Here is a 24387-nt window from a genome sequence, read left to right on the forward strand (position 1 = left end):
AATAGTCTCATCTTTGATGATGAAGAAGTCAATATAGATAATTTTATACAGGGTGTGTCATTCCTGCAAAAATTTTGAATCAATAACCAGTAGTTTGTCTCAGCCTTCAATGCAATACTTTAATTATATTCACCGTTCCAAAATAAAAAATAATAAACAATACTTGAATTAAATATAAAAAAAAACTTTGTAGGCGTATAATTCGAAAACTAAGGTAAAGTTAGTATATGAAATACAAACCTGTGCCAGTGAGTTTGGCAAGACAAATCTTGTCTCTAAATGTTTGTGTCATGTTAGAAGTAGATCCACATTTGTGAAGTAGAAGAATTACTAATTTTAGAAAACATCCAGTAAAAACGATTTCAGCAGATACTCAAAATGTTGTCCATTTACTTCAATATAACAAGCCATGCGATTTTCAAAACTTCGCAGACATTTTGCAGCACTGCTTGTGCAGTGACTAAAAATTAACCAGTAACAAGCACAATATATCAATTCTTTTTCAGATGAATGATCCATTATGACTTTCAATAAACTTCAACAATTATAATTTATTTAAACATCAAATTTGTTATTGCAGCTTATTTCGGTGGAGATAAAGCAAATGTAGGGATAACTCCGAAATTATGGCATTTAGGTATAGGGAATATTGGATGGAAATAAGATAAGTATTTCTTGTGAATTGCGAAAAGTAAACAATATGCAGGGTGATTCATATGTGTACATTTATTTTAGTTTCTAAATGTTCTTGATTTTAGGTCTGGTCTGTTTCAAAATTCTGTTTTTCTTATATCTATCGAAATATGATAAAGGCTTGAAATTTTGAAAGAGAAGAGATCAAAAAAGAAGAACGCGTAGATGCATTAATATATCAAAAGGTCTGAGAAATAAGAAATTAAAGTACATTTATTATTACAAAGCAATGCAGGATTTTATTTTGCAGAAGCAATAATTTTTTATGTGAATAATATTTATTAAGTGATATATTCAGTAAAATTCTATAAATATGTGGATAAACACTGATTGTTATTGGAGTAACGTGAAACGCTCCCCACATTGCAGAAAAATTTTCGTAGCGCTAGTTCAGAATACAAGCGGCTGGAAGTCAAGTTCCACACGCGTTCACTGACAGACTCAACAATAAACGATCGTTATGCCGCCACTAGTAGAATTTGCCGCGCTGAATACATTTCAAACAAAATAAATCGCAATCTATCGGTTGTTATGACGACGCGTTCAAATAACATTACTGCAGTTTTGTAAAAAAATTGTTCGCGAAATGACTGTAAGAAAGTGGTCTTGATTTGAATAATTTATCGCGAAAGTGCTAAAAGTTTTTTTTCGACATGTATATTTTAGTGATTCTTGTTGTCTTTCTGACAGGTATGTAATTTTTTGAACAAATGTGGTTTTAACTCACATTTTTTAAAATGTGACAACCGAAAATTTAATCAAATAAATGAAAAGTAGCATTAATTTATTCTTCGGGAACACATTATCATTTTTTATGCACGGTGACAAAGCTAAGACGTATTGTATAATATAAAATAAATAACATTTGATTAGATCAAACCTTACAGTATATCAACAAATGTCGATGCATTATAAAAATCGGAAAGTAGCATAAATCTGAATATTCATAAAAGCTAAGAAACTTAAATGACAATTTTCAGCATATACGTTTAATTTCGAAATACTAAGATTGTAAATAAACAATCTATACAAGATTATTCACACGCAATGGGAAAAATTTCAAAAGAGGTGAGAATATTTTTATTCACAACAATGGGTCCAAATCTGCTCTTTATTGAGATTTTTGTTAATACATCAAAAATTCCATCAATTTATGTAGAGATTTGTGGGATAACAGAAATAATCAAGTTCAAAATCACAATTTTTGAGTTTCTTCGTTTATCTCAAAATCCTTAGGTATGTTTTCTCGAAAAAACAGTCCCAAAGTAAACTTATAAATACTAGAATTATCTTTAAAAATCTCTCTCATATCTTTTTCCTAGCAATCATCCATCCTAATATCTAGCCATTCGACATTTATGTCTTTTTCGATGTCGTTTTTCTTCTACTTGTTGCTAGAAGTCCATAAATTTTTGAACTGAAGATAAAACTTGATCAAGATATGTATTTGTGCAGTAGCGGTTTGAAACGACCTTATCAATATCAAATTTCTCGTTTAATTGAAAAAAAACTCCGATCGAGTGCTAGATATTGTTGCAAAAGGCTTATGGGGACAATTCTCTATCTCATGCGCGTGTTTTTGAGTGATGTAAACGCTTTAGTGAAGGCTGAGAGAGAACTGAAGTTGACCAGCGCACGGGTAGCCCTGTGACTGTTTCAACACCGAAACTAATTGAAGACAAGATTGAGTATATATGGCTAAAAAAAAAAAATAGAAAAAATGGACCTAAATTTAAAAATATAACGATAGAGAAATATTTATTCAAATCGCTTAACAATTTTCGATACACTGACAAACCTATACCATACATTCTGGCCTCAGTAGATGTACTAAAATAAGAGTATACAGAACAATAATAAGGTCAACAGTAACCTATATAGAAGTAACGATGAATTTAAGAAAAGCTAATTGAGAAAAACTTGAAACCTTCGAAAGAAAAACATAGCTAGAAGAGAGAGTAGATTCCTTATGAACCCTGAAATTAGAATCTTTTATAACCAGATTTATGAAATTACAGTAAATACGTTGTCTAGGTCATATAAAATGATTGAAAAATAATAATTCCTCAAGAAATCGGCTCAAAGAAAGACCAAAAAGCTAATGGGAAAGTCAAGTAACAAATGAACTGAACAAAATGGAGTCCGTAGATGGTGAAGTAATACCCAGGACAGGAATAAATGGAAAAAGTAGCACAAGAACCTTAAACATAATAGAAACTTCAGTTCAGCGAATTGTCTCACCACATTCCCTTCGCTGATTTCTCGCCCATCTCAGTACATTCCAGATGTCACATATCTCCCTTATTTCATCAATTCTCTTGTGGTCAAATAATGTGTGCCTCGCTATTTATCTGAGCGTTCGCAATAGTACTTAGTTATGGTGTTCTCTGCTCTGGTTAGAGACCAGATGTATGTCATCACATCTCTCAGGTACCATGATATTAATGATGCCTTTATTGTTTGAGCTTTCACTTCATTCTTTAGATTTCTATTACTTGTTATGTTCGCTCCTTAACATTTGAATGACATCACTTGTTTACACTTTGATCGTATATTGCGAGTTAACATCACCTCGGTACTCTGGATACTGTAAAAGATTTGGTTTTCTTCAGGGATATCTGCATGTTAAAAGCTTTCGCTATCTGTTCAAACCCATACAGTAGCCTTTGTAAGTAATTTTCGTCTTATGAGATGAGCACTGCGTCATCAGCACTATTTTTATTTCTTTGTTTCCCATCGGGTATCCTCTTCCAGGTTGATTTACCTCGTTTATAATCTCATCCATTATGATGCTGAACAAGATCGGGTTGAGGCTGTCTCCTTGTCTGATACCGGCTGTCACAGGTATTCTAAAGCTCAGTTTATTTTCCATTTTGATATATCGGTGTTCAGGCCTTCGATTAATTTTATTATAAATGTTTCTTCTCTTCAGTAGATTAGTTACATCCCTCAATCGTACCCTATCAAATGCTCCGCAAATTTGAAGGAACATAACTCAGAAACGAAGGGTCGTATGATAAATTTTCTTGTCACAGCATTATTTTCATATAATATACTAACTTTATAATTTTTGCATCAAGTCGCGAAGTACCTTATATTCACTCACCAAACAAGATTGTACTATTGTAAATAATTTATTATAAAAACGTAGGCACTGTAGATAAAACCATATATATTATGTATAATTAACTGTAACCATCACAAGGTTTTACTTTTTGTAGTATTTGATATAGTAATTATGATACAAATAAAACTACGCATGGTTACGTTAAATAACAGTATTAACAAATATTTTGAAACATTCTCATAATCACAATTTTCTCCTCATTATGAAGGTGAACATGCTCATAAATTAAATGGTTATAAAAGAAAACAAAAAGTCTATTCACGGTAAAATTTTTATATTTTTAACTAGAAAGTTCAATAATCCTATATTTTAATTTCACGTTATCATTATCAGTTTTTAATTACTAACCAAAAAACACATGTTAGAAGTAGAACAATATACCCACTATAGTCGATGTTTGGCATTGTATCCATAAGAAAACATATTCAAATGTTATTTTGGAATTGAGTTTAATAAATCACAGGTTGACAAAAAAATTCTGTTGTTGTAACACAAGAATGAATAGTATATCGTGATAAAATGGACCTATACAAATAAAAAAATATGAAAAAAATAATTGTAACATAAAGTTTTTATTTATAGAACTAAATTCATTACTAAAATATTTAATATTTACTGAAAAAATAATTTCACGTTTTTTAAATCGTATATATTGACAATATTTATAGTTTATATCTGATAAACATGCCTCACATCTATCAAAATCACATCGCCCTGCTCATCACTGACAGCTCCCAAATTTTCAAAAAAAATGTCAGATAAGAACGGAGGAAATGAAGTTTCAATGAGATTCGAGTACCAAGGGATTTGTACGCGTCTAGAAGTTCATCAACTAACTGTTGGTAGTTTGGATCCATATTGTTGTCCAAAAATCCCCTCATTACACTGACAAATGTCTTCCATGCATGTCATCGTCCAGCAATTTTCTTATTTGTCAATTTAAATACGTCTCTTTAATTTTGCATCACTCAAATGGGGAAAGACTTCTCTAAGGTATTTGAATCCATCACCCTCTTCATCCATAGCCTTTCCAAAGTTTTTTATCAATCCAAGTTTAATGTGAAGGAGAGGCAGAAGGACATTTTTGAGATCTACAAGGGGTATAAGCTTGACATTTTGAGATCCCGGCTGAAACTCATTTTTTGCTTGCCATTTTTTTTAAATAGTGCTGATCTACTGCCCGATTGTCCCATAGACAAAGAAAACAACAAAGCAAGCGAATATTTTCATAAGTTCTTTCATCTTCACAGAATGAGCAACTGGTCTAGACGGTTTTAAATTTCAATTGTGTAATAACACTGCTTTTAAACTGTATTTAGACGAGTAAATAAATAGGCGCCACCCACTGGGATTATGTTCAATATCAAGTACCCTCATTAGACTATCAATAGGCTTTTTAATGGTTTACTCAGCGCACGCGCGTCCGCCATGTTTAAACGGCGGCAATATGAAAGTTTCGAGCACTTTTTCTGTATATGGCCAGGCAACAAGTTGTATCACCTTTGTCATCAATAATATTAAATGAAATATTAATTGATGGTGCATCATTAGTGCATCCAATGGTAGAAGCTCATAATTGTATTCAATTAAGACGATGGTTAAAATGTCTTGGACGTCCTCATGGTGGAAATAAGGCAGAATTAGCTGAGTGGTTAGAATCACAATTTTAATGACAAGTATAACTGCATTCTTCTGTAAATATTAAAAAAATTCTGACCACTAAAATGAATTATAAATTTTTTAGGGTAAAGAATGCAATTCGCAACCGTGTCCCAGTAGATCCAAGTCTAGACAAAGGAAAGTGGTTGAAGCTAGAATAAGACAAGCAACGAAATCGTCAAGCAGTAAATAATAGTACTTTGTTGAGATTCCCAATTAATGGCAAAAATTTCCATCAACAAGTTTGTCAAAATTATTTGATGATCTATCTATCACTATCTGATTTCATCTTGCATAGTAGAGAAAAAAAATTATAAATCTTGTGATAACGATGAAGAAAATGAGTCAAACATTTCAGATTACAGTACAGCAAAACCTATAAAAAGAGGGAAGCTATATGTTAACGGTAATAATTTATAGATATTTTTGATTCCATCACGTCTCAAAATATTTATTGTTTGAAAAGTCAAATAAAAGCATCGTATTACACAAAAACTAGCTACTCTGACCAGGTTATGATTAATTCTGAAAGTCGTAAAATTTTACGTAGGGACTTGTGAATGTGAAGGATCAAGTTTAGGACGTTGTGCACATGTTGCTGCTCTTCTGCATATTTTTTTGGTGCAATGTAAAGAAACTGCTATACAAAATGTACCATCTACAAGTGAGCTTTGTATATGGAATCAAGGATACAAGAAAAAAGAGGTCCATAAAGCTGACCATCAATATAATCAAGCCAACGATGATAATAATATCGATATAAATAACTCCAAGAAAAATAATATTGATGACACACGAAATGTAGAACAGGAATAACAAAAAACATTATACTTTGCACGCTAGTTGCAAATGTTACATGGGGCCAATTAACGCCCAAGTATTTAGGAATTTATGATTACTCCGAATTTACAATGAATTGAATTTACCTCGAAAAGCAATTTTACTTGTTAATTTTTTATTAATAAATATATGTTCATTTTAATTCCACTGTTTTTAACAGATACGCAATTTTCTTTACTTTTTTTATTTTAAATTGTATAGAAAACGTAGTTTGTACCGTATGTTTATTTGTAAAGTGCCCGAAAAACATGGCGGAATTTGAGGCAAGCGCAGAAAATATTTTTAACTATTTAAAAGGCTATATCCGTACACGCACACTACTATTTTCCATACTGTAAAATACAAAAAATGTAGCATTTCTTTTTCTAAAGGTCATAATTCCTTAAGACGTGAAGCAAGAAGTTCAGTCTGTTGCTTTGCTAACCTCAAATCAAGTGCTAAATCATTCAACTCACTTTGAGAATCAAATATGGTTCGACAAAACTGGTACTCGGAGTAAAAATAGGGTCGGTTCATTGTTCTTCGGAGCATCCTGATGTTACGATGTCTCCAGTATCTTCTAAAACAATATTTTGCGGATCTAAAGATGCAATCGGTACTGGTAAATCTTCGTTATGGGGAACAGATCGTATAGCAAATTTGGATACATGATCTTTCTTAGAATAACCTTCAGTCTTTGTTAGACAAAAATAGCAGTCGTCAAAATGGTTAGTAGGTTAGCGCTTTACCATTGGAATTGCAAAAGGCATGTTTTCTTTCTTCCCATTCATCCACTTCACCAATGACACGCTACAACTAACACAACACACGTGGGGTGCCCACTGCTTGTCTTGGTCTCCAATTAAAGTACCAAAATATTCGAAATAGACTTTTTTCACATTTTCTGAAAATGCCCTGGCTTGCGATTTCACCATAAATTCTCCACAAATATAGCAAAATTTGTCAGGAACATTTTTGCAACTGCGGCGGTTGACTCGACATTTTGCACTATGAACAGAGAAACACCATAAAATTTACCGATATCAACCACCCCTCTATAAAATTACCTACCTGCTAATGTAAACAGGGATGATTAAGCTATTGAAAAGTGGTACGTTTTAGAGCTTAATAAGTATCTTTTCTATTATTGGACGGTAATTTCCAATTTCAAAATAAAGGTCTCGCCTGTGTTACGAAAATCTTGTCGGCCAGTATATTCATCGATTGAATGAGGAAGTAAGTTAAGTAAGAAAGGTATTTGATATTCTTAAGTACGCAAAAAACTTCGATGACCGACATGTGGTATTTGAGCAAAACTTTATACCTACTACAATCGATATATGACATTTTATTGACATCATACGAATAAAACATTCATCGATTGATCGATGATATAAGTTATGTCAGAAAAGTATTTTTTTATGCGACAGGAAGTACTTCTGTCCCGTATATAGTATAAACACATAAGTAAAGGTAGATTTAATTTTAAAATATTTTATTATACAATAAAGTTTCATTTTTTACATGTCTAAAATACGATTATTAAATAATCATTGCATGAATTAACCATTCGCTAGAACAGCCGAATTTTTTGTCTTAAAATTATATTTCTTCCTGCTATACAACTACTGTTGATATATTTGTTCAAAAATTCTATGTTATTTCAACACCACCACACGTTCTAAACACTTTGTAGCTATTTCTCTCCTGTGTGCTACAAATTTATCAACATACCCTTCAGCGACCGTTGATGACTTTTGAGACGTTCAAATGAACTGCGAGTAATTTTACCTATAAAACTTTTATTCAACTGAGTTTAGTTGACTGAAAATATGCTCCTAAGTAACAATGAACTGAACAAATCAATAAATCAGATAAATCAAATACATGAAATATGATACGGACGCAGTTTTTGTAGTTAATGAAATCCGAGGTTTGCCATGTGCAACTTTAATATATTTATTTTCTAAGCTACATTTTATATTGACCAGAAAATCGAAGTCAAATATTTGATTTATTACTATCTGTATCACATAAATATCGAATAAAATCGTAAAAATATAGATTTTAGAATATTCTCTGTAAATATGCTTATTTATTTAATTAAGTTTCTGTTATTTTCTTGATACTTGATTTTATTTTTGATTTGAGATCATCGCTTTCAATTTCCTGTATGCAAATGCAAAGTCACAATGGGAGTGTCAAGTTAGACCATTGGGATTCGTTAAGGTCGGATATAAGGAAGATCAAATACCCACGAAAACTCTCGCAATAAAAGAAGTGCCCCTTCTTATAATAATAGATTGGGATGGAAGAAAAGTGTGAGTTTTTTCATAAAACTTAACCCATACAGAAAATTTAAAGGAGATTATTTAAAAAGTAAGTTTTCCTTAATCTCTTCGGCAATTCTATTCAAAGAATGGACAATACACAGCTCACAGTTGGGGTGAGAGATTTTGAAATTTTGTATAGCCTTTTTCGTTTTTCGTTTTTCGATAAAATGTTGTACATATCTGGCCACTGCCAGTACATTTTTCGTTTTTATCTCTTTAGAAGCAATGATGTACGATTTTGTCAGAATTTATCAATAAATGAGCAGTATACCGTCCTCTAGAATCGGTGTAAATCTGAAAATGTTATTCCAAATTTCAGTTTTACTTTTCTCAACGTTGTTACTTCGAAGTTTTGGTTTGCCTGGTATATTGAATTCGCAATACATTTGGAGGAAAAGTTATTTGAATATTTGATATCATTGCGTGAAAAAGGTCTCGATTAAAATAATGTCTTTCTAGTTTCGCTTTCTTAACTACGGTTAGAAACATTGCGATTATGTGAGATGTGATGATACATCTCCAAGTTTCATTCTAATTCATACCAATTCAGCAATATGATCAGAAATTTTAACGTGCTGGTGGTCTATTTGAAATTTTTTATCGCATGGTATCTGCAAGGAAAGAAACAATACATTTAGATATAATTTCCTAACAAAGCGAGTGTCCAAATGATTCGAAATCCATCTATATCTGCTATTGTTTGAGGTTAAAGGTATTGCAGCCAAAGCGTTTGGTAACTATAATTCAGAAAGAGAACAAAAATAATGTAAAATATGACAAACGAACCAAAGAAACTTCATTAATTGTATAAGAACTGAAGAATGATATCTAGACTAATGTCACTTAACAAGATGGTACTCTATGTCATATTTTACATAACTATAATCCCGTTTTGAAATGGATTAACAAGGTAATATACACTAGTCAGAGTCCAAAAAGTCAGGTGCTTAGGATATATGTGCATAATTAGTGCAAACATAATTGCCAATAGAGCATAAATAAAGGCAGAGAGAAGTAGAAGAAGAAGAGGCGCAGGTCGAGAAAAAAATGGATGGAAGAGGTAACATATGATTTGAGAAGAGTGGCAATAACTGAGTGAAAAATTATACCAATATCCAAAAAAGTTGAAAACAACATTTTGAAGATCATCTAGTGTTCTTATTGGTGCCGGATTTTACTGAATTTGCCATCCTAGATGGTCCCAGACATGCTTTATTGGGTTAAGGTCCGGGCTACGTGTACGCCAAGTACTGCCGAACCACTCTAGCAGTGTGTGGACGACCAGAGTTGTCACCGATATGAGGCATATGGGTGACAACTCTGTGTTATTGGGGTTTTAGGATATTGGTTATGTACCTGTCAGCATTTAGTCTTCAATGATAAACTGATACTAACTCCATGTGACCTTTGAAAGAAATTCCTCCCCAAACCATGATAGAGCCACCACCAAAGCTTTCAGTTTGACAAAAATTAACCAGATCGTGCCGTTCACAAAGTCGCCTATATACTGGTACACGCCTATCTGATCTATTTGCAGCCTTCGAGCGGTGGTATGCCTAATTCTTAACGCCGTTAATCTCAAATAACGATCATCTACTACCGAAGTTACCCTTCCGCTGCCTTATCCGGGTCTTCTGGTTAGCTGCCCTGTTTCTTGGTAGCGAATAACAACTCTGGATATGGTGCTTTGTTGAACTCCAATTACCCTAGCGACGTATCTTTGACTGCGGTCATCGTGTATGAGCGCGATGATTCCAGCGCCTACATCATTCGTCACATGTCTTGTTAAATGTTGAGGCATATCCATTATTAACAAAATAAATTTAAATTTTCACTATACAATAACACAATTTGCTTAGAAAGTTCTCGATCTCAATGCATTCTCCAAGACAGAAATGATTTACTCGAGCATTTTAGCTTCCAAAAAAATTTGTAAGAAATTGTGATATTTTTTGCCCATGATAAGAAGCCAAAAATGTTTATTAAAAATATCCTAAAATACCAGTGATGCGATAATTTTTTTGTTCTGTATAGAATTACTGATAAATATAATAGAATTTTTACTACAATAAAAAACTAGTTTTTTTACTAATAGAATGTACAAACAAAAAAATCAAGTGTACCAGTAATTTTCACAAAAATATATAATTATCTTTTTAATGTTAATCATCCCAAGAGCTGTGAATGTTAAAGTGTGTTGAAATTATTACAAAATTCAAAAATTCAATTAGTATTATTTTTATATTGTGTTAGCGAAATTTGAAGTAAAGCGCAATCAGCAAATACTTTTAACTTTAAATATACCTACTCGCAACCTTGTAATGAGAACAGATGTATAAGAAATACACTTCAAACATTTTTCTAAATAAATAATTTTCTTTATCTATCGTCTTTGATCTTACACAAGATGTTTCTACCCACTTGAATTACATGTCGTTGAAAAGTTATCACGATCTAGCTAATATGACACGTAGAAATGTGATTAGTGTTACTTTGTTGAAACAACAGTGCTGATTCTTTCTTTGCGTGCATATTCTTAGGAAGAACTGTATCCCCGTTTTGCCTGAAGTTTTATCATCATAACTCAAAGCAAAGCCTTGGCTTTCAAAACCTTTTAAGTCCGATTTTTATAATTCATAAGGTTTTGATACAAATAGATTTAAAATATCCTTATTTAACAACCTTCAAAGCTCCTAACGATTGAATTGGTTATAGTAACATCTGTCGGACAATCCCAAAACCATCTATGTCGGTGCATCTCATGGAATTACTCAAAAATCTGCAATTTGCATTCGGCCGTCATTATTCAAATAGTCCGGGGCGTTTGGATCAATTCTGCCATTGAAATTCACAGGGGGGGCCCGTAAGTGGTTCTACGGGGGTGCTCTGGGGTGTATTTAGGAAAAAACTTATACGGGTCAAAAAAATCCGTTGAAAATCGTATCTCGGGGGTTATAAATATCATTTGGTAACAGTTGAACTAATTCTTTTAAAGTAAATCGAGTGTGTGTCTATTTTAGAAGTGAGGTCAACTACTAGTACAGTGAACCAAGCAAATCACCTCGCAATTTTAAAGACCGTCATGGATTAGTTTGAAATTTTGACAGAAGTTTAAAAATGATGCAAATAACAAACCTGATTTGGTGTCAATGTATGCTTCTACCCCAGGGGTGAATGCCACCTTTACTCGGGGGTGGAAAGTTGAAATTTCAAAATAACACCAGGAATCGATAGAGAATTGAAATTTATCAAGAAAATGTAGAATGAAGTTTTTTTATTTAATTCAATAATTTCTGAGTTATTCCAACATTTTTTCACGAAAAACTCAAAAAGTACTTTAAAAAGGTATAAGCTTTGATTTTTATACGAATAATTTTTCCAGAAAATGCGTAATTTTCGAGTCCTTTAAATTCAGGTTTTATCAAATCGTCTAGCATGAAAGTTAAGCGAGTTATGACGAAAATAAGTTAAGTAACTCGAATTTGAAAAAGTTTTGTGACTGTTTTCTATTGAAATATATGGTTAGGATGCCACAATTAACTTTTATATGTAGTCTATTAGATTTTAAGTTGCTAGATTGGATTTGTTTGTTGGAAAAACGAAGATGGGAGGTTGTGATTTATGTTGTTTTAGGACAGAATATTGCTGAAGACTAGACTTTTGTGGCTTTGATTCAAATGATATGATTACAATGTACTTTGCTATATGATTTTTTATTTTAATAGTAAACTTTTTTCGTTCTCAAGATGTAGGGAGGGATGAGAAGAAATGAATTCATATTATCTCTAGTTCCACATTCAAATGAAACTAATAATAGATCATCTTCCTCCAGAATAGATAGTGCCCTATTATTGGAAATGAATAAATAAAGTACTGATAATGATGCACTAGAAAATTAAATCAATAGAAATGAAAGTGGTGCTACGTAATGCATTCCACAATTTAGCGAAGAATCCGTAATAGATAAATTTATTGTAAATCGGCTCGCTTGAATCCTTTATCATATCAACTTGAATATTCGATTTATAGAAATTTCAAAAACTTTTCGGCTCTAAAATACCACTAATCAATTCTTTTTGGATATAAAATTAGAGATCCTACTGTTAATGATTTTTGTGCCGTATAGTACAGACCTGCTGGAAAACTATACTACAAACTGAATTTTAATGGTGGCATTGGAAAAAAGATGAAAAAGTCAAGAGGTTGGTTCTATAGTTCCTCTTTATCAAAATCCCCTGACGATTAAAAAAAGTTAATACGATCGTTCACAGCAACTGAAGGAAGTAATATCTGCGAACTATCATCTTTTTTATGACACCCTACCATATATGCCATATATCAAATTTTGAATCGAAGGTGGGCCAGATTGACAATAAAAAACATGAACTAAATTATTATGACATTTTATTTATTAAATGGTATTAGAAATCAGTTGATGGTAGATAATTATGTTGAGCTCTAGGATCCAGATACCTGCTTTCTCTTGTTTTTGACAAGCTCATTGATGTCAGGTATCAGATTCGTTGTAGGTTCATTGGAGATGTTCATTAGTAGCGATGTTCATGATGTCTGTTTTTATTTTTCTTCATGTTTGTTCTTATTTATGTTCTTGGCGGAAAACATCTGCTCACGTAAAAATGATTCAAATTCTTGAATCGTTATTTATAAAATGTAAAGAGCTTTAATCTCATAATATTTTTCTTCCAAAATACTGTCCGATTGAAGATCTGTCTACTCCATTTGCAAATGAACTGTGAAGCTTCAAAATAGAAAGTATTGTTGAAAATTGTGAATTGCATTTCATTCATTTTGTAAGTCATGATTTTCCCACAGCCTCAACTTTGTTTTAAAGGCTTGAATATATAAATACATTTGTGTGACAGTCATATTTTTACTCTCCACCAGTCATTGTTATAATTAATTGGTTTGCCTTTTTCTAACATGGAAGCTTGAATAGGGTCACGTGAAAAAGGCAACATCAGAAAACTTTTCGTCCAAATTTTGTGAAAATTGCCTGAACTGTCGGTGATTTAGTCCTCGCTCCTTATAAAATTTACAATTTTAATTATAGGTTGGATGACATGGTCCATTTTTAAATGTTTGGATACCAATGACTCTTGATGAATTATACAGTGAAATCTCACAAAATTCCCTAATATTTTCTGTTTTAAATTAGTTACAACTCCCGAATGCTTGCCAGCCTTGACAGGAGCGCCAATGCTCAATTGCAGAATAGATATCATTTTTTGCTGTTGTAGTACCTGTCAAAAGAATGCACTTTGATAGATCTTCAATTATTTCAAAGTTACTGTTAATGCCAACATCCAGTGAGAAGTTTGTAAATTCCTTAATTTTCTCCTTCAGTTGAAGAACCAAATTTTGAGATAAATCATTTATTCTTGACGCATAGTGTTTCTTGAGAGTGAAATATTTTGAATTATTGACTATTGAGATAGAAATGCAACATCGGACACTTTCAACATACAGTCTTTAATAAAATCACCATCAGTAAAAGGTTTTGATCTTTTACCGATTTCTACTGCAATAATAAAACTTGATTTCAGGTCAACTTCGCTCTCTGTATCAGCTTTAGTAAACATCGATTGTTGACCTTGAAGCTTTGAAAATGACACTGTGTCGATTTTTATTTTTTTCAGTTTTCAAATCGAATTTTGACTTATGATTCGTGTCATAGTGTCTCTTCAAATTAAACTCTTTACAAACAGCAACTGTTCGATTACAAATCAAACACAGTGATTTACCTTTCCATTCTATGAAAAAATATGCAATTTCTCATTCAGACTGAAAAATTCTGCCTCAGTATCATCTCGTAACAATTATGGAACTCTACACAACAATTATGGATATCGGACACGCACGACACAAACAAATTCACAATACCTTCACAATCACCACTTTGCATAAACAATTAAAATCCTTCTCGCTTCGATTACTCGACTCAACCGACTCACGTCGCGCCGACGCACTCATTTTATATGGTTAAGGAAGCGCGTGGACGATTCTATCGAAAAAAGTAATAATAATATTTCCGCTTGCTGCTAAGAGATGGTGATGCTGTCTTTCCTCTCTCGCTTGTCCAACCACTCGCTGCCCTTGAAATTACTTATAAACATCCGTGGACTTGGGAGTACGAGTATTTAAAACATTCATAAAGGAATCGAATGAAGTCTAAAGCTCTAAAAAAATATGATTCTTCTTTCTGTGACACATTGCGATTGCGGGCCTTATTGATACGGCCCAGGGGCCAGAAGCGGCCCGCGGGTCGTATCTTTGACATGACTGCTCTAGTCTTTTTTTGGTTTTTTGGCTTAGAACCTTGTACGTCTGGCTATAAAGTTTATAATTATATTTTTCATCAGAAATCATTGTAAACAAGTCATAACCAACTGTAATTATTGGTTAATTAAAGATCAGTTCACATAATTGGTGTATGGCACTTTATACAGGTTTTTCATGCCTCCTGTAAAATTATTCTAAACTGACTTAGGAGGTTTTGAAAGTAAGTCGACGATAGGTTGATTTTCTATCGGTGCCTTGTCAGTCAGAAGGCTGTCATCAATTGAACGGAAGGATGCCTCACTTAGCATGAAATATAAACGCAATCTGTTAGCGTCAAGTATGGTTAGAAAATATTACGCATTACATTAAGAATTTTATACAGGGAGGGTATTCCAGGACTTGATAATACATATAGACCTTTAAAATTGCCAAATTTATATTTAAATATATTTTGAATAGTAATGGATGATTGTGTATGTCCATTTAGTATGTTTGACGTAATGAATTACACTACTATCTGAAAGCCACGGGCGGCTCATGCTCAATTAACAATACGTTACTATTACAGGGCCAACATGTTCAATCTAAAGATAGCAAAAATAAATGTTTCAATGTATTTTTGAACAAAATAATACTCTTTGTTTAACTCGATAAAATTTATGGTTAAGGAGATATGTAGAGTTTTACATCGTTGTAAATGTTAAGGAAACCGTTCGCCATAAAGAAACATTCTGAAGAAAATCATAATAAATTGTGATTATTGATTGAAACTACTCAACACAATAAAAAAATTCTAATTGAACTACATACTTTCGAACATCGTGTTACTTACATGAGGAAAAAATTAGAATGTACCGGACATATTGTCACTATTCTATTAAAGTAACGTAGAACTGTAAATTCTGAATGATACACCAGCATTTGTTCACTAGAACTATCAGAAAAAATTAGGGAAACCAAGTGCAGTAGACGAATCATTCTCTACCACGACAATGCGAGCTCTCACACATCAGTTCAAGCAGAAACGTTTTTGAACACTCAAAACGAATTGATGGGTCATCCTCCGTACATCCTTGTTTGACATATATTTCATATATTTCTTCTCATTCCCGCAGATCAAAAATAAATTGCGAGATCAACGTTTTCCTACACCTGAAAAAGCGGTTGATGCGTTCAAATCACAAGGTACCTCAACCAGAATGGAAAAATTTGATTCAACAGACACATGCAAAAGTGTATTGATGTTAATGGAAAATATTTTGAAAAACAATAAAGCTATATCCAATTATAGATATTTTTTATTTTTCAATCTCAAAACTTACGAGTAAGCTGGAATTTCTGGAACCGTTGACTGACACGCGTTTCGATATCCAGTTACCAACCAACTGTTTATTTTACCTTCAGTCTCTGAAGACGATAACTTGGTTATCGAAATGCGAGTCAGACAGTGTAATTGTGAGTGTTGGTGTAGTGGTGGGAAAACAGTGTTTTCAGTATCAACACTTAAGAAGCACCCTCTTAGTTTGAATATGATCCATCCTTCAACTCCAATGAATTTCAGAGGACCCTGATACGAATATTTTATTGCTGAGGGCTGGGCTCAATTACAATTTAGAAGTTGTTTCATATTTTCATTTTGATCTTAACTATAAAAACATATTTTTCAGTTTTCTTTCAACTAAAATTTATTTTTTTAGGGTGAATATAGATGATTAAGGGATTTTCAAGTACAAGAAAGATAATAGCAATAGCAAATTTTTGAAGTTTGATTAAAAAAAAAATGAATAGTTATTTATGTATCAAGGTTAATAAGGGAATAATTATGTTCGTAGAGTGACAGTCTTACTAGGGGTCTTTGGTTCAAGAATTAGTCAGTAACCGGAGGGTATATAACATGCATAACGTGCATACAAACATTTATCTGATAGCAGCTCGTTTTAAATTATAATTTTTTTTTATTGAATTTAATTTGATTTAGAAATTTTCTATTTTTATCTGCGACATTACCTTGACATTATTATCGCTAGGGAGATAAATAATAGTGTTAAAAGTGTCACATTCAAAAATCAACAACAGAATAAGATTTCGAAATTATGTTATCCAGATTATTCATACGACAAAGAATATGACAAATTTTTGAAAAAGATTTCAGAAAGTGCCGTGGAAAACACTAACGATGTACAGCCTGAGTATATCAATATATAATTAATCCGACATGCAACAAAATTCAGGATATGACTGCTACTATGAAATTAGGAGACTTATGAATAACAAAATTTCCTACGCTCACCCATATCCGAAAGAGATATCACCCTTAAAAGGTGGTGACTAACATTGGGTTTTCATTAAGCTAGAAACTTGAATTTGTGTAATTTTCATGCACTAAAGGACTAACCACGGGTAGTTCTGTTACATTATACTGGGGTGGAATTAGAAGCCTTTACTAAATTTCATATCAAAACATTTTTGAAGATATGATAAATATATCTTAAATTATCTTAAAATTCTTATTATCTTTTAAATTATTTTTTCATTTTTAAAATTTCTCCCCAGCACAAGTAAATGCAGAGCAAGAAAATAAACACCAAAATTTGAAATTTTTTTTGAAGAATTGAATGGAAAATGGTAAATATGTAAAATTTAATACGAATTGATGTACACACGAAAACAAGCACTAAAACAACCCTAAATATCAACCATTCATCTGTTTGGCCTATTCCAACATGATAAACTCAGATCCAAGCGATATACGATTAATCAAAAATATTTATTACAATCAATCGGCAGTAGTGAGTGTTGCGAACATGGAGACATACGAAATATAAATTCAAAAAGGAGTTCACCAAAGCTGCGTTCTTTTCCCACAACTATTTGATCTATATTCTCAGTTTGTATTTCAGAAAGTGCTGGAGGACTGACATGAGGGGGTAAACATCGGGGGAGCATTAATCAACAACTTAAGATTCGCAGATGATACTGCTGAGAGCGAAGAAGATCTTCAAATCCTATTAGAGAGAATCAACCAAGAATGTGAAAATGTAGGACTCACTAAAAATATTGGAAAAAACTAAATTCATGGTTATAAGTAAAAACCAAAATATTAATATTAACCCTATTCTATAATATTCTATAATATTTTATAATATTCTATAATATAAGTATCTTGGTTCAGTCATGAACGCTCAAATGGATTCAGACTAAGAAATCAAGATTAGAATTGAAATGGCTCGAGAGGCTCAATGTTTGCAAACAGAAATGTAAACCTCCACGTCAGAATAGAATTCATGGAATGTTATTTGAGATGTGGCTCTATAAATGCATCCTGAAGATAGCCTGGACTGACAGAATCATCAACGACGAAGTACTAAGACGCATTGGTCGCAAATATTAAGATAAGAAAAACATCTTACATAGGACACATCTTATACAACAACGAACACCTACTTCTACAGAACATGATTCAGAGTAGAGGGAAAGAAAGGCATGTGCAGGAAGAAGAAATCCTAGCTCCGTAACATAAGAGAATTGGCAAATCTCAGCGTCGGAGAATTGTTGTATGTTGCGAGGGACAGAGACGCATTTAAAAACGTTATGGTAAGGCGTGATAAGAAGAAGAAGTGTGTGTGAAGTGTTTGACGCGTCTTGAGAGAGCAGTAGTTATATCCTTTCTTTATTCAACGGATTCAAGCTCTTTTTTTTCCTCGACGAGTTATATATTGTGATTTTTAGCACACGAAATGCGACAAAATTTTTAGTGTATTGTTTACGAACGAGGCACATTTTTCTATCTTCCTATCATAAATTTTCCGAGGATCATCTACGAGCAGACGACAATCGCCATGATATTATAGAGCAGCCAATAAATGGAATTTCTCACAACTTTCTTGAGAATGATTTCCCTGAACGACTTAAAGACATCGTACTTAATATCACAACCTGTGGTTTACGCAAGATGGTCCTCCACTACACTTCAGTAGGATTGATAGGTAAAATTTAGATGCAATCTATCCTAACCGTTGGATTCGTCGAGGAGGGCCTCAACATTGACCTCCTCGATTTCCACACTTAAATCCTTATTATTCTTTTGTTTATTTAAATTTAAATACAGCGGGCGGGTACAGCTGTGGCTGCATTATTCCCTATCGACGGCCCTTTGGCCGGGATTTGCCTCTCAAAACTGACAGCGGACTCAGTCCCGGAGAAAGTTTCCTCCCAGGTTAAAGGATTCCTTACCCTTTTGATCGCCTTGTTAGTAGTTAAAATGGAAATGAAATAGTTATTTTCCTAACAAGTGCGGAAAGTGATACTTTCCCGCACGCGACTGCGGGCAAGCGGTCAAGTGCGGGAAAGACACTTTACGCATGTGTTAGGAACATTATTTTTTCTACGACCGTATATACAAAAAAGTATACCAACCCATTTTTCAAAAATTATTTTAATCCAACAAACATAACAATATAAAAAACTGTAACTAAAAACTACTAATTATTATAAATATTAATATTGAAAACACAATTTGTTGCATTCTGTAGACTAGTAAGAATTGCCGATCCAGTGGAGTTATTTGGTTTCAACTGGAGGGTAGATGACGTCGATGAGGATGGATGGCATCGGTTGCAGGTCGCATAAAGATGACGATGACGGTGACGGCAACGGTTTTAAGTCAGTTAGCAGGTAACAGCTCGGAATTGGTTTCATTTGCAGCCTTCAAAATGGCTTCGGGAAGTTCTTCCTCGGTTGATGATGAATTAATATTATTGTATCGGATTCGGTTTAATGTGGTTTAATTTAGAAGAAGATTGCACTTATTCGGTCACTTCCAAGACGTTTTGAACAACTTTGACGTTTTAGTAACAATTACATGGTTATATAAAAAATATCTGTATCATTTTATATTTTCAAAAAATTAAAAATGCTACAAAAAGCTAGAAAAGGTTTAAATTTTGTTTGATGGACTATTTTGTAAATATTTATTTACCTGTAGTAACAATAGTTATAATCTCAAAAGTGAGAAACTATTTAATATGGTCAAAATGTGCATCATTTTACTTTCCCGCACTAGTGCGGGAAAGTGACACTTTCAAAACTAAAATTCGAGCGGGAAAGTGGGTTAAAACGCACGGTCGTAGAAAAAAATATTATTCATCTAAAGATGAATAGTCTTCATGGGTACTCACTAGCACTAACACTCACTTGACTCAGAAAGGGTGTAAAGTCATCATAAATAAGCCCTAAAAATGGACCCTTTGAGAAGCCTGAACTATAGAGCACTCAAATACCATTAATAAAACAGGGACCGACTATATAGCAGTCCTTCTATGTATATAATAAGAATAATAATAATAAATAATAACTTTTTTATTTGTTTTATAATGTCTATTAGCAATACAAAAGAGGGCCTTTGCTTTGCTGGAAGTTTCCAATATTCAATAACTCTCGAATTTTTCGCTCTACTTGAAAGCAATAAATAATGTCGGTATTGATAATTTTCTGACTTAAGTAGGCTCACTGTAATTTTTATTTCCACCAGCTCAGACAGGAAACTATCAGTGTTTAAAGTTTTTATGAATTTCAAGCTAGTACCAATCATGATAACTTGGATTAATCCAGGACTTCACGACCTATGATGATGCGTTTATCAAATTTGGATTTCGTTCGCTTATTTTGCACTATTTAATAATTATTAATATTATAATCTCCGAGAAAATATGATCGAGTGAATTTAAACTTATTCCTTTAAATCCTTAAATCCCTTTTACTTTAAATCCCCTATTGCACACGTTTTATACTTTAAAAGCTTAGATTTCACTGATTTAATTTTTATTGGGTTTAACGACAAAAATTTGTTCTCGCTATCAACTGAAAATTATTCAAAACAAACAAATATATTACATATGTCGTCTTAGTCTGTATAGTTATTTCCATTTACGCTTATCAAGTACCAATAATTTTAAGTTAACTAGAATAACCACGCTCAACTGTCCAAATTTTTAAAATTCAATGACTGGCTGAATTAACTTAGCAACTCCACTCATTAGCTCAATAATTATATCGTCTATTCATCCATTAGTAAATATTATCTATTAGTTATTAAATTAATATATTTTACAATTATCGTTCAATAAGTAAGTGACAATTGAGTCATCTTCAAATCAACAAATAAACATTGGTTCTCCTCGTATATACAGTCGTCTACCGATTGATTTATACCAGATCAGTTCCGAACATGATTCATTACACGACAAAAATATAAAAGTTTCATCCTTGAAAAGTTTGCGGGCAACAGGGTCACATGTTACGCTTGTAACTACTTCATATTTTCGATTTACAGGGATGCCTAATTACCATGTCATTTCTATTTTAAAGTATCTCATTCTTTAATTAGAATCGTCACATTAACAAATATGCTGAAAGAAAAACAATACAATGTATCTGTGCAGCTTTTCAGTTTTATTTTTTTATGAAAAAGCAATATACCTAATCTCACCATTAACCGACATGTTGCAATCAATCTAATCAACGAAACACTTCATTTTCCTAGGTAGTTCTAATAGTTCACCTATTAACGTTTATACGCACTTCACTATTGTAGCTACTGAGTTTTACATTTATATTTTTGTTACAAATTCAAAAGACTGCTAATTTTCGGAGATGGGCATAATTATTTTCACTAGTACAAATAGTAAGTTAGTCAGCTTCTTTCTAAAGAAAAATAGTGAACCAAAACAATGATCAGTAAGTGATCAGCATGTGAACATCCCGGTCGAAACGCGGTGCGGCATCGTTATTTGTTCAAATTAGTGGCCCTATAATATACAACAAATAAAAAGTCACGTGGAAGGGACGAGCACCGCATTGCTGAAGAAGCCGTTATATCAGGTATTGTACAGGGACTGCATCTATAATCGTATTATACTGATATTGTTTATATTTGTCTGTTGCGTAATTTTCTTAAACATGTCTGACCCCGAGACAGATCATGAAGTTGTTGACATTAGCTCTACTCCGCCAAAGAAAAAAATTGAAAAGCTTCAATTTAACGATAATCAAAAACAAATGATTGCGAATATTTATGAAAATGAAATGCAAAAAAAATGATAACGAGAGTATCGTCTTCAGGTGTTCAAGGTTGAACCAAAATGTGGAATACAGACATTGCCATTGATGTGCAAGTTGAACTCCTCATTATAAATGGTGTCGACAGTGTAGTCTGATGGGGAATAAGAAACTGTGTTTATTGTCCAAACTTCACGTTTACATTATTTATTTTTGTAATAATAATTGTGTTCTATTTCCTATGGGGTTGATTGTAACCAATTAATATAGAAAGCAAATATCATTGCTGCAACAATGGACTTTTTCATACACTGGTTTTTCTGATTTCGATATCCTGAAATTTTCCTGTTATCAGGTCGTATCCTAGGGTCTTCTTGGATGCAATAGAGTCTATTTCTTCTCGGTCTTCAATATTCTTCTTCATCAATACCAGCGTCATAATCGGTATCATTATTATTATCTATGTCAAGAGTTTGTAAAATATTATCCGAGTACAGAGACAGCATATTTGTTTTGATATTTATACCGGTAGCTTGTATTACTTCATTTTTGCCTTTCGTAGGTCGTTATATTAGTTTTTATAATCACTGCCGCTCTTAAAAAAAATGTATCCCTAGAATAAACAGCACGTAATAATATTTGTAACATATTTGTTATTTCAATTAAATTCATTTCCTGCAGCTTAATGTATTTTATAATGAGATACTTAAGGATATGTTTGAAGTTGCTTTATTTCCCTAGCTAGCTGGATGAGCTTCTCCGCTCGTTACGCAGTTTGGTTCCTTACCTAACCTAACCTAACATCTTTTGCACTGTGATATCAATGGAGCTGTAAGCTTCAAAAGAGGTGAATTTTCCATTGAAGATGATGACCGATCGGGAAGGCCAGTTTCTGTGTCAGTCCCCGAAAATATCGATGCATGACATGATTCTATCAGATTGTCGAATTGGGCTAAAACGGATATCTGAAGCACTCAATACTTCATATGAATGCGTTTATCATATAGTTCCAGTCAATTTGGACATGGGAAAAATTGCTACAAAATGGACCCAAAATGTTTGAATGTTGACCAAAAGCGTGCAAGGGTAGAAGCATCGCGTTCGATCTGTTCATGATTCGAAAACGATGTAGACTTATTAAACCGAATTGTTACTATGGATAAGACTTGGGTACATTTCGACGATCCAAAAACACAGCAACAATCGATGGAATGAAAAAATTTAAAGAGAGAAGACGCGGAAAGCTATCCAAAGGTGTTTTGTTTTGGCAGGACAACGCACACAAATCCCATGTGCCATGTAAAAAATTCGTGATTTAGGGTTTGAATTACTAGAAAACCCCCATTATTCACCAGATTTGGCTCCGTCCGACTATCATCTCTTTCCTCAGCTAAAAAAAAGTTTAAAAGGTCGTGAATTTTCTTCGAACGAGGAGGTAATAAAAGCTGTTGAGCTCTGCAGAGCAAGAAGAATCCAATTAAGAGGAGAATATGTTGAGTAATAAAATATTATGTCATTGAAATTTTGTTTGGTTCTATAGTAGGCTAAGAATTTTTCAATATATCTTCGTATATCATTGCTTTTATATAAATTTTTTCATTTTTCTTCACTAAAGGAAAGTTTTAAGATTAATTATGAAGAGTTTTGTTTCTTTCTTTATAAATGTGTTTTGTTTTCTATTTTGTACTCTCATTTTCGACAACTTTTAGTATATCGATTACTTGACAATTTGATGTAATTTCCTCACTAACATCTCAACACTTCAAGCGTAACAGCGGACTCAAGAGACAGCTGGTTGACTTAGCTGTAGGGCCTCGGTGATGGTTCGTAAGGAATGCTGTATTTAAATTCTCTTGGTTTGTAGACAGCGGACCGCTCATTTTTCGTATTATTCTACTGAAAAGATGCAGAGGCAGCTTCAGAATTAACAGATCGACAGATATCCAAGAAGTAGAAGAAGAAGAAGAACCCCTTAGTCTCCCAGAGTGTTTAATATATATTAGTCCGAATTATGGTCTCAATGCTAGATTTCATCGTGAGCAAATACTTTACACCCCTAAAAATTTGAGAAATATAATTCGACAACAATTTTTATTTAAAAAACAATACAAAATAAACTATCATTTTCATAAAATATCTTTTTGGAAGTGATACAGTATCTATTTAGTTCTTTCTTGTGGCTTGAATCAGAACTTGGCAAACAATAATAAACCTTAGTTTTTGACAAATTCTTTTCCTTCTTATACAGGGTGCGGCAGCATAACTTCCTTTTTTCAAAAGTTAATAAAACTTATTGTATGAATCAAAAAATTTTTATTCGTTTTTTATAATACAGGCACATACATAAAGTTTTGTTTTACTGAGTTTTGAAGATCAAATCAGTTAGGTGACGTCCCCCAT

At 32.9% G+C, this 24387-nt stretch overlaps 1 protein-coding gene across 2 annotated transcripts in view; it reads left to right on the forward strand.

Moving 5' to 3' along the window:
- The first annotated feature begins 1085 nt into the window (after positions 1-1085).
- The window catches only part of LOC130894088 (uncharacterized), a 98204-nt gene continuing 74902 nt past the window's right edge, over positions 1086-24387 (forward strand). For both annotated transcript variants that reach the window (XM_057800663.1, XM_057800664.1), the window contains exon 1: positions 1086-1383. In XM_057800663.1, coding sequence (XP_057656646.1) covers positions 1347-1383 — 37 coding nt within the window. In that variant the 5' untranslated portion in view covers positions 1086-1346. The remainder of the gene's footprint in view (positions 1384-24387) is intronic.

Source organism: Diorhabda carinulata, chromosome 5 (genome assembly GCF_026250575.1).
Source record: "Diorhabda carinulata isolate Delta chromosome 5, icDioCari1.1, whole genome shotgun sequence".
In the NCBI taxonomy this organism is placed as follows: domain Eukaryota; kingdom Metazoa; phylum Arthropoda; class Insecta; order Coleoptera; family Chrysomelidae; genus Diorhabda; species Diorhabda carinulata.